Source organism: Lissotriton vulgaris, unplaced genomic scaffold, assembly GCF_964263255.1.
Source record: "Lissotriton vulgaris unplaced genomic scaffold, aLisVul1.2 SCAFFOLD_760, whole genome shotgun sequence".
Lineage (NCBI taxonomy): Eukaryota > Metazoa > Chordata > Amphibia > Caudata > Salamandridae > Lissotriton > Lissotriton vulgaris.
Window position 1 is genome coordinate 795,108 of NW_028242555.1, and position 11,649 is coordinate 806,756.

Here is an 11,649-nt window from a genome sequence, read left to right on the forward strand (position 1 = left end):
TATAGGCCAATCTGGATGCTCTAACCAGTTCTATATCCCTAGGTTTTTGTTTTAATGCCGCTTTCAGAGATCTATTTGTTGCCAAACATGCAGCATCAAACCATCTTGGGCCTAGCCTTTTGTTTTTACCAATTGGTTTTGTGAGGCGTTCGGCTACATGCCTACATAAAGATTCAAAGTTTCCTATGACCTTTTCTGGGTTAGCTGTAGGTGTTAGACATGCCTCGTATTCAGAGCTATATCCATTTAGGATCTCTGCCTCGAGACCCACCGCATCTATTTTACCCCATTTAAGAATAATGCCTTGGTTCCTGCTATACTTTACAGGTTGCTCCAAACAGGGTGTGTGGGTTTAGTAGGACAAAGCAGGGATAGGATTAGAGGGTTGTGGTCACTGGCAGCATTAGCAATTACTTCCAACTTATCAACATAGTAAAAGTGCCCACTGGAGACAATTACAAAGTCAATGAAACTCATCGTACCTCTGGTACCCTGAAACGTCGGTATTGGAGTAGAATTTAGGCCAACCCAGGGCTCCGCTATGCATAAATCGTTTAGAATAATGATGTTGTTTAAGGCGCCCCCCTGGGGTGTATGTTTGAAGTGTAACAGGGGTTGATCATGGGAGTCTCTCAAGCCACACACCTTCGAGTCCCCATAAGTGCATAATGAACAGTTGAAATCTCCCACCCAGATGACAAATAATAGGGGTTGCTCTTGGCATGCCCTGGCTATGGCCTCCTCCAATTTCGACATTACGAATGTCTCATTGTTGTCAAAGATGTTATAATACCAGTTAATCAGCAACAATGGTTCAGGAAACAAATTAACCAACATCAACACTTGAAACCATGGGGAGTCAACTATCATAGAAGTTACAAGTTTACATAGTTTTAAGGAGGTTGCTGTCATTAGGCCACCTTTTGCCCTACCCACTTGTGAAGGTATCGCTAGGGTATTAAAGGCTTGGAAGCCCTCAATATTCTGGGTGGATCGGCTCCATGTTTCCTGAAGGCACAAGATGTCAGAGTCACCCACAAAGTCTAACCATGCCTCATCCTCCAACCTTGAGGCGAGCCCAGCAATGTTCCAAGAAATTAGACGCATCCTTAGTTCACTTTGGTTCTTTCTGACTGGTTCAGGTAATACTTCCGGTTTATACCTTAAGATGATTGAACTTGGTTCACTTTCCTTAGTAGGGTCTGCCTCAGGGACTTGGGCGTTAGAAGTACGATCGTCACCAACGGAAACATTCTCCCGTGAGTTATCGTTACAACTTTCTCCCTTCTCCCTCTGGCTGGGCTCTCCTATTGTTAAGGTATTTGTAATACAGGGAGGATTTTGTGATGGTCAATCTATCTCTTCCATACCTGCAAGTGGATCAAAACGGTTTCTTAAGGGGATATTGCTTGGAAACCATCCTAGGTAATCTTCCCCCTGGTATCTTGGTCTTAGGTCGTTGTGCCAAGTTTGCGAGGGGTTATTGTTGTTATAAATTGATCCCCAATGGAAGCCATCACTCTGTTGCGGAGGTCCCCAGTTGTTTTGGTTTGGCCATACGGCCCTATTTCTCCGGGCCCACCCAGGGTGTGTTTCACTGTTGAATGCCTGCCCAGTGTTCTTGTAAAGCAGAGTCGGGGGAGCAAAATTCAAATTTGGGTAAAAGTATTCTAGACCTATACATTGAATATCCCCAACTCTAGCAAATCTCGGTTTACAGCAGATAATATTTTTTACCCAGGTATCACTGAAGTTGATCAGGATACAGTCCCCCTCTAGGTCCTTCTCGCTTGGGCCCACCCAGGGGACTCTGCGCACACTAAGTATTTTTGTTTTGGAGTCAGGAGGGAGTGGTCTGTTAATGTTAAGCCAGTATATTATTTTGTTTTTTAGTTCCTGAATTGATTCCGTTTTATTGGGCAAAACTGGGGGTACTCCAGTGAGTATTACCATAAAAGGGGCTGAGTCTGGGGGTAAGTTTACAAGTGGTAGTTTCCTTTTGTGTGCTCTCTCATTGTCATTGCTTACTCCAGGCCCCTGTGAACATGTTTGTTTGGGCCCTTGGGTAGTTCCCTGTTTAGCGATAGTAGCTTCTGGTGTTGGTGTTGGTGTTGCACTACCCATATTTTTACTAGGGGGCCCCGCAGTGACCGCCACTGCAGGTTTAGTACGAGCTAATGGTACAGGTTTTGTGCGTACTAAGGGGACCGGTGCTGCCCTAGGGTCACCAGTTGTGAGTGCTTTAAAAGTTTTACTCACATTTTTATTCTCTCCCCCTTTCTTTGGGTTACTAATGTTGGTGTTACTATTTTTATTGTTATTGGTGCCCCCCTCCTCAGGTAATTTATTCTTCAGTGCTAAAGTTTCAAGGGAATTGGTGTTTAGAGAGATGAGATGTTCCAATTGGTCTAATTTTAAATTAACAATTTGAATTTTCTCTAGGACGGGCAGCAAGAGCATCTGCACTGTTTTCTCAATTTCTCCCAGGAGTCGGTCATTATTATTGATATTAAATGAAAAAGTTTTCTGACCCGCATCAACTAGGTGGGTGCCCTTTTGCTTGGGAGGAATTGTCAAAGCTTTAGGTGGTGCTGGCTTCGCTGACTTAGATCTAGTTCCTTTTCTATGGTTTCCCCCTCTTTTACGTTTATTTGGATTGTTAGGTTCCCGCTCACAAAGTACTACATGATCTTGTGGAAGGATAGGCCCATTGTTGCTCAAGTTACTCAAGTTGCCATCTAAGGCATTTTCCCCCGTAACACCTGATGGAATAGGTATAGGAGTGAGTATAGGTGCTTAGGCTTGAGAATCCCCTGGGTCTACTATCGTAGTTGTCTGTGAGTCAGAAATTACCACTAAATTTGGGCTAGCCTCTAGGTTACTACCTGCACTATCTGCGCTTTGCTCAAGAGTAGGTGGCTTATTGGGGGTGATTTTAGAGGCAATATCTCCCAGGGATGAGCGTTTTCCTGTTACTAAGTCTAGGGACAAACGCTTTTCTGTAAGGGCAATTTCTTTTTCTAAGATCACAGTTGCCCGACTTATAAAATCATCTAAAGTTCCAGTAGCTTTCCCATTGTTCGTTTTTACAGTAACCTGTCTACCCTTCCCTGAGCGCAAGGACATCATGTGAGTTCTGGGAAACAACTAAATATATAGTGCTATAACTTACAACCAGACAGTTTAAAATATGAGATCTATGATCATTGATGAAAGGGAGTAGCCCCGACCCGACCTTGATCAGCCTTGGACGGCCTTAGACGGTCCCGCCCTTGTCCCGGGCTTCTCTCGGCGAGCTCCCGCGCAGCGGTATTCACACGTTAATTTATAGCTCTTATGGTGATCACCCGGTCGTTGGGGGCGGGGCGGGGAAGGAGAGCAGCCCAGGTGGCACGGGCTTGGGTTGCTGGGACTCCTGGGAAATGTAGTCCCAGCCCTCTTGCTCGCAGCCCTCAGCCCCTGTCTTACCCCAGCAGCAGCTAACAGCCCACGAAGGAGAGCGCCCCTCTGCGAAGCGGGACCCGCGCAGCGGGTTCCGCGAGGCGTTGGTGGAGATGCAAGGAATCCACGGGCAATCCAAACAGCAAGGCAGGTTTGTCAAGGTGTCCCACGAAGTGCAGGGCAAGCCGGTATTTGATCACCCGGTCGTTGGGGGCGGGGAGGGAGAGCAGCCCAGGTGGAATGGGCGTGGGTTGCTGGGACTCCTGGGAAATGTAGTCCCAGCCCTCTTGCTCGCAGCCCTCAGCCCCTGTCTTACCCCAGCAGCAGCTAACAGCCCACGAAGGAGAGCGCCCTCTGGGTTCCGCGAGGCGTTGGTGGAGATGCAAGGAATCCACGGGCAATCCAAACAGCAAGGCAGGTTTGTCAAGGTGTCCCCTTCCCACGTTGCACAATTTCACTCCACTCCACGCAATGCCACACAATCTTGTTCCACATCACTCAGCTTCAATCTGTGCCACACAATTCCACTGCTCAGCATACATTTACACTCCACTCCATTCTACACCATGCTACACAATTCTACTCCACTCCATGCCATAAAATGCTGAACATTTCTACACCACTGCTCACAATGCCACACATTTTCACTCCAGTCGGTATCACACAAATCCACTCCACTCCACACAGTTCTACTCCACTTCACACAAAGTGACACAATTGCACTCCACTTCATGCCACACAATTCCACTCCATGCCACATAACTCCCAACAATGTCATACAATTCCACTTCACTTCCCTCCACTCCATTCCTTACAATGCCACACATGTCCACTCCACTCAACTCCACGACACAGTGTCTGATTCACAATGGTAACTTACTTACACTTTTGTGCAAATTTACCTTTGTTTTGTAATTCAGAATGTCAGTTTTAATTGTAAGTTTACGAGTGCGAAGGCTCTGCAGCAAGGGGGTTAACTCTGCACATAAGAAGATACATGATTATCTTTTTATGTACATAGTTGCTGCCCCCGCCCTCATCAACGTACCATTAAAACGCAGTTTGATAAATTCCAAATTAAATGTAAACTTACACAAAAGTGTACGTTCACATTTGTGAATCAGGCCCACAATTCCACTCATATCCACCACAACACACAAATCCACACAACTCCACTCTATTCCACTCCACACAATGCCAGACATTTCCACTGCACTCCATGCAACACAATACAACACAATTCCAATCTACCTAATTCCAGTTTGCCACACAATTCCATGCCTAGCCGCACAGTGCCACTTTAAAATATCCAAACTCCACTCAACAAAACACAACTGCACAAAACTCCTCCAGACTTTGCTACACAATTTCAGTCCAAGTCACTGCACTCCACGGCCCACAATTCCCATCCACTCCACTCCATACTACACAATTAAACTCCAGGACCCACAATTGTACTCCAGGATACACAATTACACTCCACTCCACATCACACCATGTAATGGCACACCATTCTACTCAATTCTATGCCATAAAAAGCTAACAACTTCCACTCCACACAATGCCACACATTTCTACTCCACTCCACACCATACAACTTTACTCCACTCCACAGAATGCCAAATAATCCCACTCTCCTCCACACAATGCCAGACAATTCCACTGAACTTCACTCCATCCCACACAATTCCACTTAACTTCCTACAATTCCACTCCACACCAATGAAACACAATTCTACTCCACACCATGCCACAAAATTTCACTCCACTTTACACAATGTAATGCCACACAATTCTACTCTGCTCCATGAAATAAAATGCTAAAGATTTCCACTCCACTCTACTTCACACAATGCCATACAAATCTACTCCATTCTACCCCACCCCATGCCACACAATTCCACGTCATGACACACAATTCCACTTCATTCCCCATCACTTCATACAATGCCAAAAATTCCACTCCCCTTCACACAATGCCACACAGTTCCACTACCATTCACCCCATCCCACACAATTCAACTGCATTGCACTCCACTTCCCACAATGTTGCACAATTCCACTATTGTAATTCATTCCAAATCACACCACTTAATGCCACACAATTCTACTCCACTCAAGGCACTAAAATGCTACACTTTTCCACTGCAGTTCATTTCACAGAACTTTACTTCACTCCACACAATGCCTCACAGTTCTGCTCCACTCCACACAATTCCACTCCACCTCACTCCATTCCACCTAACTCCCCGACAATGTCACACAATTCCATTCCATTCAAATGCACGACACACCGGGTCTGATTCACAAAGATAAACTTACACTTTTGTGGAAGCTTACATTTATTTTGGAAATCACAAACTCCATTTTAGTAATAAGTTTACAAATACATAGGCTCCACAATCGGGGTGGAGAACTCACATAAATAGAGACGACATGCCTATCTCTTTATATGCGTAATTTTCTGCCCCGACTGCAGAGTCTCTGCACTAGCACACTTACTGTTAAAATGCAGTTTTCTGAATAACAAAATAAACGTAAATTTACACAAAAGTGTTAGTTTGCCTATTTGAAAAAGGCCCACAATTCTACTCAACTCCACCACAACAGACAATTCCACTCCACTCTATGCACCACAGTGCCACACAATTCTACTCTACTGTATTCCACACAATGCCATCCAAACTATACTCTACACAAGTAAACACAATGCCACACAATTTCACTCCACCCCATGCCACACAATACCATATAGTGCCACTCCACACTACGCATTATCAAACAATGCCACTCCACGCAATTCCAGTTCATTCCATGCCACACAATGTCATACAATTCCACTGCAAGCCACATAATTCCACTCCATGCCACACAGTTCCACTCCACTCTGAGCCACACAAGTGCACTCCACTCAATGACACACAATTCCTTTCTGCTCCACAAAATTAAACTCCCACACAATGCCAAATAATGCCACTCCACTCCATATCACTCAATTCCAATGCACTCCCAATTCATGCCTCACAATGCCTCTCAATTCCACTTCTCTACACTACAGAGAGCCACACAATTCTACTCCATGCCACACAATGTCATCCGGTTTAACTCCATTCCGCACAATTACACTCCATGCCACAGAATGCCACTTCACACTACCCAATGCCAGGCATTGCTACTCAATGCCACAGAATGCCACTCCAATACATGTAAAGCAATATCACTACACACCATTCCACCCTACTCCATGCCACACAATTCCACTCTACTCCACACAATTTCACTTCACCCATCTACACATAATAGAATATACAATACCACAAAATTCCACTCTACGCAACACAGGGCCATACAATCTCAGTTGATTCAATAGAGTCCCATACAATTCCACTTCACTCCACACAATTCCTCTCCATTTCACATAATGCCACACATTTCCAGTCTACACTATCCAGAGCCACATAATTTCACTCTACACCACACTATCCCACTCCACGCCACGCAAATCTTATTCACTCCAGGCCACGCAATTCCACATATTCCACGCAATTTTACACCACTCTATGCCACACAATGGCACAATTTCTACTCAACAAAACTACACACAAAGCCACACAATTCCACTGCACTCCACAGTGCCACACATTACACTCTGTACCACAAAATTCCATTCCATGCCACACAATTCCACTCCACACACGTTGCCACACAATTTCCCTCAACTCCACACCACACAATGCTGCACAATTCCATTGCACTGCATGCCACAATTACGCTCCACCCCACACAATCCATGACACACAATGCCAAGCTACTGCACTCCATGCAATGCCACTAGATGACACACAAATCCACTCCACACCACTTTCCTCCACACAATTCCACTCCATGCCCCACCAATTCACTCCACTCAACACAATGCCTCTCCATTCCATACAATGCCACTCCACCCAATCAATGCCAGTTTCCCTCTACTCCACACGATGCCACTCCACACCAAACAAGGTAATTCCAATCCATGCCTCACTTGCCACTCTGCACCATTCAATGCCACTCCTCGCCATGACACTCAATGCCACTCCACTCCTCTCGGGGGCACACAATGCCACTCCTGACCATGCTGCGCCACAACTATTGGTTTCGCCATTGCTTGTTTCTTTTACGCTGAGCACTCCCTGAGAGTACATGTGTTTTCCAGCTGCCTCCTTCATTTATTTCTCTTGGCCCTTCCACCAGGCTTCATGTGACTCTTGCCCGTGTGCTTCTCCCCTAGGCCGCTCCGTGTTGTCCCTGCTCTTTTGTGCTTCTCCTGCGTTGCTCTTTCTCCAGTTTGCTGCTCCCTGTCCCACGGTGCCTTTCTCTCACCCATGTGCTTTTGACCCCATCCTCTGTTATCCTTCCGCCCACCTGTGCCCTCTGTGTTGTTTCCACCCCCGCTCTCTTTGTTGCTTACATGCCATACCTTTTGTTTTATTTATGATTTGGCGCCATTTTTTTATTCATCAACGCAACTTAAAGCAGCAAATAAATGGAAAAAATGCACATTTTTGGCGCATGTATGCGTGGTGCACACGCCTACAAAATAACACACACTGCACCTGCAATACAACCTTTTTTCGTTTTGTTTTCTCTTTAGTCTTGCAGCACAGCATCGATTTGCCAATGCTTGTTTTGAATGGCCCTTGCTAAGAATCCTTGGTTTTTACAAGGGGTTCTGCAGACAAACTTGTGAAAATTCTAATATTTAACGACCTGAGAAGTTTCGGCAGGAACTGAGTAAGTGCCCTTTAGAAAAGATGTGATGCGCCCTCTGGGCTTCGTTGGAGATTGGAAGGACGGAGAATCGACATCTAAGAACAGTAGACAACTGACCACACACAACATACACAACACATGCATGCGCAAACACGCAACATACATGAGCCCCCCCCCCCCCCCCCAGCCGTGCAAGCTACGGGCAGCAGACCCTCAAGTTAGTAAACACATTTTTATTGTTTCTAGGTATTTTAAAACATGACAATTTAGCACAGATATTTACAGCGATTAAAACAAAGCATAGTCAATGACGTCACAGTTGATCAATCCGTGCAGGCCTGGAAGAGTTGGAATGTATTGTGGGGACCCACCAGGACACCCTGTAAACTCTGCGGCTTTTAGTACTCCTATTCCGAGTCACAGAGACCGATAGGTTTTTGCACAAACAGCATATAAAAGTCTTAACAAGAAAAAAAAGAAAAAACAAGTATTTTATGTCGGAGAAGCTGACCCCTGTACCATACAATGTACACCTTAGTTGGGGGGGTTCAGAGAATTGAGACACCCGATTCCCTCCACCTGCCCCACTCCTGTGACCCAAACACTTCTCTTTGAACTGACCCAGGCTGTCTTTGTGTTCAGTTAATTCTGGGCACTGCGCGCACTGCTGTCCACACCCAGGTTAATGCTTTGCTGATCAGTAAGAGTCCTTTGGTGACGGTGGGATGGGCCCCTGAGTAGATGGTTGCCATGGTAGCAGAGATGCTGACTGTGGTCCAGGGTTTGTCTCTGGTCGTGATGCGAAGTTGCGACGGTGACAGGAGAGTTGTATTCCTCCCTACCGCGCTCGCTGTTTCTCAATGAGGCGCTGCGCCTCTTTCTTTGACACATACATGTCCTGGGGGTGCCTCAGGATGCGGTTGCCGTCTCCCCTCCTCGCACAGGCCTCCACGTTGTCCAGGAGCCCCTGTCGGCCCAGGTAGAGGCCGCTGCGGCCCGGCAGGTGGAAGGCGAAGGCCGCGTTGTTCCACAGCCAGCGGTCGTGGGTCTGCGTGGGTTCACCCTTGGATTGCACCAATGGCTTCTTCTCCAGGGCGCCCCCGGAGAGCTGCCAGGTGAAGCGGTCGCTCAGGGACTCGGGGCTCCAGGTGATGACGCCGGGGCGCCCGAAGGGCCCCTGGGGGTCCAGGGTGGGCAGGTGGTCGAAGTCCCGGCAGTCGGGGCTGTGGATGAGAATCCAGTGGACCACCTCCAGGGTGTAGGCCTCGGTGCCCAGCGCCCTCAGCACAGGCCGCTTCCCTCCACACAGCTGAAGGCGGTAGGCCGTGAGCAGCTCCTTGGCCCGGAAGGAGAACTGGAAGTTGCCGTAGCGGGACTGGGGGCTGAGCGCAGGGGAGTTGGCCATCATGTTCCGCAGCTGCCAGGTCTTCTTCGGGGAGAGACCCCCCATGCTGGCCCGCACCTCCGGGCCGACAGCCCGGGCGAACTTCTTGAGGCGCCTCCTCTTCAGATTCTCCAGATCCGGGGGCGGCAGGTGCACCCCCCAGCAGGACACCCGTAGGAGCCGGGGCTCCCCGTTCAGCAGGAAGGGTCTGTCCCAGCCGCGGATGTGCTCGTCCTCCAGGATGTCCATGAACCTGTCCCGGACGGTGACATGTTTCAGCCGCACCACCTGCAGCGGCTTCGTCTCCAGGCGCCGGTACACCTGGATGATGGGGGTCAGGCGGGGGCAGCCGGACCCCCGCTTCTTAAACTCATCCAGAACTTGGTCGAGCTCCAGGAACGCCCCCTCGCAGAACAGGGACCTGCTCCGCGGCCGCTGGGGGTAGAGGGGGTCTTCACCCTGCAGGGGCATCATTGTGCCTTGGTACCGGGGGTCGCTGCGCTCTGGTAGGATGAAGCTGCGGGGGTCTCTCTCTCCTTGTAGAGTGCTGCGTCTCTGCTCTCCTGCGCTCTGGCCTCTCGCCGGTTCTGTGATTCTAATGCTTCTCTGGCCCTCTCCCCTCGCGCGGTTCTCTCTGGTTGAGTGCCTGCAACTCTTCTGGGTTTTATCTTGTCTCCCTCCCCTCTCATGCCATGCTCCCATTGGCCAGTATCACTGCCCGTGGCCTTGTAACTCAAGCCCCTATCACCGCCCCCAGACCTGGACGAGGGGTGCAGAACCTCCCACCCACCCCAAAAGAAGAAAAAAAAATGCGCACAAGGGAGCAAACAGCACTTTTGTGTGGTGATGTATTCATATAGCGCTTTCCTTACTTCTCGTGCGGCCTAAAGCACTTTCTTGGTAGTTCATATCTGTTTCTGTTGCGCTTCAAACCACACTGTGGTTTTCAAGCGCTCTGGATTCTAACAGGTTCCCTGACCCCCTGTGCACTGCACGATTAAATGGCTGCTGTTTGTGGTTCGGGTTATATTTTGGACTTGCATTTATTTACATTTGTTGTGTACTTCCGGTGTGACCCCCATTCCACTGAAAGGCCCTGGAGCTCAGGGGGGCAGCCATCGGTTTCCTAGTGAATGTCCCCAGAATCCCTTGCGGTGTATGTAGAGTGGTCTGCCTGCCTGTGCCTGCTGCTGTTTTACACAGGGATGCTTTCAGCATGGCCAAATGTGCATGCGCCAGCACCAGTGCACATGGATGCATGGCCTAGTGACGCATGCGTGCGCTCCAGTGTACATGGATGCACGCATTCAGCAAGGCCCAGTGACGCATGCGCGCGCACTAGTGTACATGGATGCATGGCCCAGTGACGCATGCGTGCGCTCCAGTGTACATGGATGCATGGCCCAGTGACACATGCGTGCGCACCAGTGTACATGGATGCATGGCCCAGTGACGCATGCGTGCGCTCCAGTGTACATGGATGCATGCATTCAGCATGACCCAGTAACACATGCGTGCGCACCAGTGCACATGGATGCATGCATTCAGCATGACCCAGTGACACATGCGTGCGCACCAGTGCACATGGATGCATGCCTTCAGCATGGCCCAGTGACACATGCGTGTGCACATGGATGCATGCCTTCAGCATGGCCCAGTAACACATGCGTGCGCACCAGTGCACATGGATGCATGCTTTCAGCATGGCCCAGTGACACATGCGCTCGCATGGATGCATGGCCCAGGGACGCATGCGTGCGCACCAGTGTACATGGATGCACGCATTCAGCAAGGCCCAGTGACGCATGCGCGCGCACTAGTGTACATGGATGCATGGCCCAGTGACGCATGCGTGCGCTCCAGTGTACATGGATGCATGGCCCAGTGACACATGCGTGCGCACCAGTGTACATGGATGCATGGCCCAGTGACGCATGCGTGCGCTCCAGTGTACATGGATGCATGCATTCAGCATGACCCAGTAACACATGCGTGCGCACCAGTGCACATGGATGCATGCATTCAGCATGACCCAGTGACACATGCGTGCGCACCAGTGCACATGGATGCAT

General features: G+C 48.9%; 1 protein-coding gene across 1 annotated transcript; it reads right to left on the reverse strand.

Annotated features, from left to right (window-relative positions):
* Window positions 1-9,031: 9,031 nt before the first annotated feature.
* On the reverse strand, window positions 9,032-10,051 carry LOC147668917 (uncharacterized). The gene has a single exon (XM_086948347.1). The coding sequence runs from the start codon at window positions 10,049-10,051 to the stop codon at window positions 9,032-9,034; it is 1,020 nt and encodes a 339-aa protein (XP_086804473.1).
* Window positions 10,052-11,649: the final 1,598 nt, after the last annotated feature.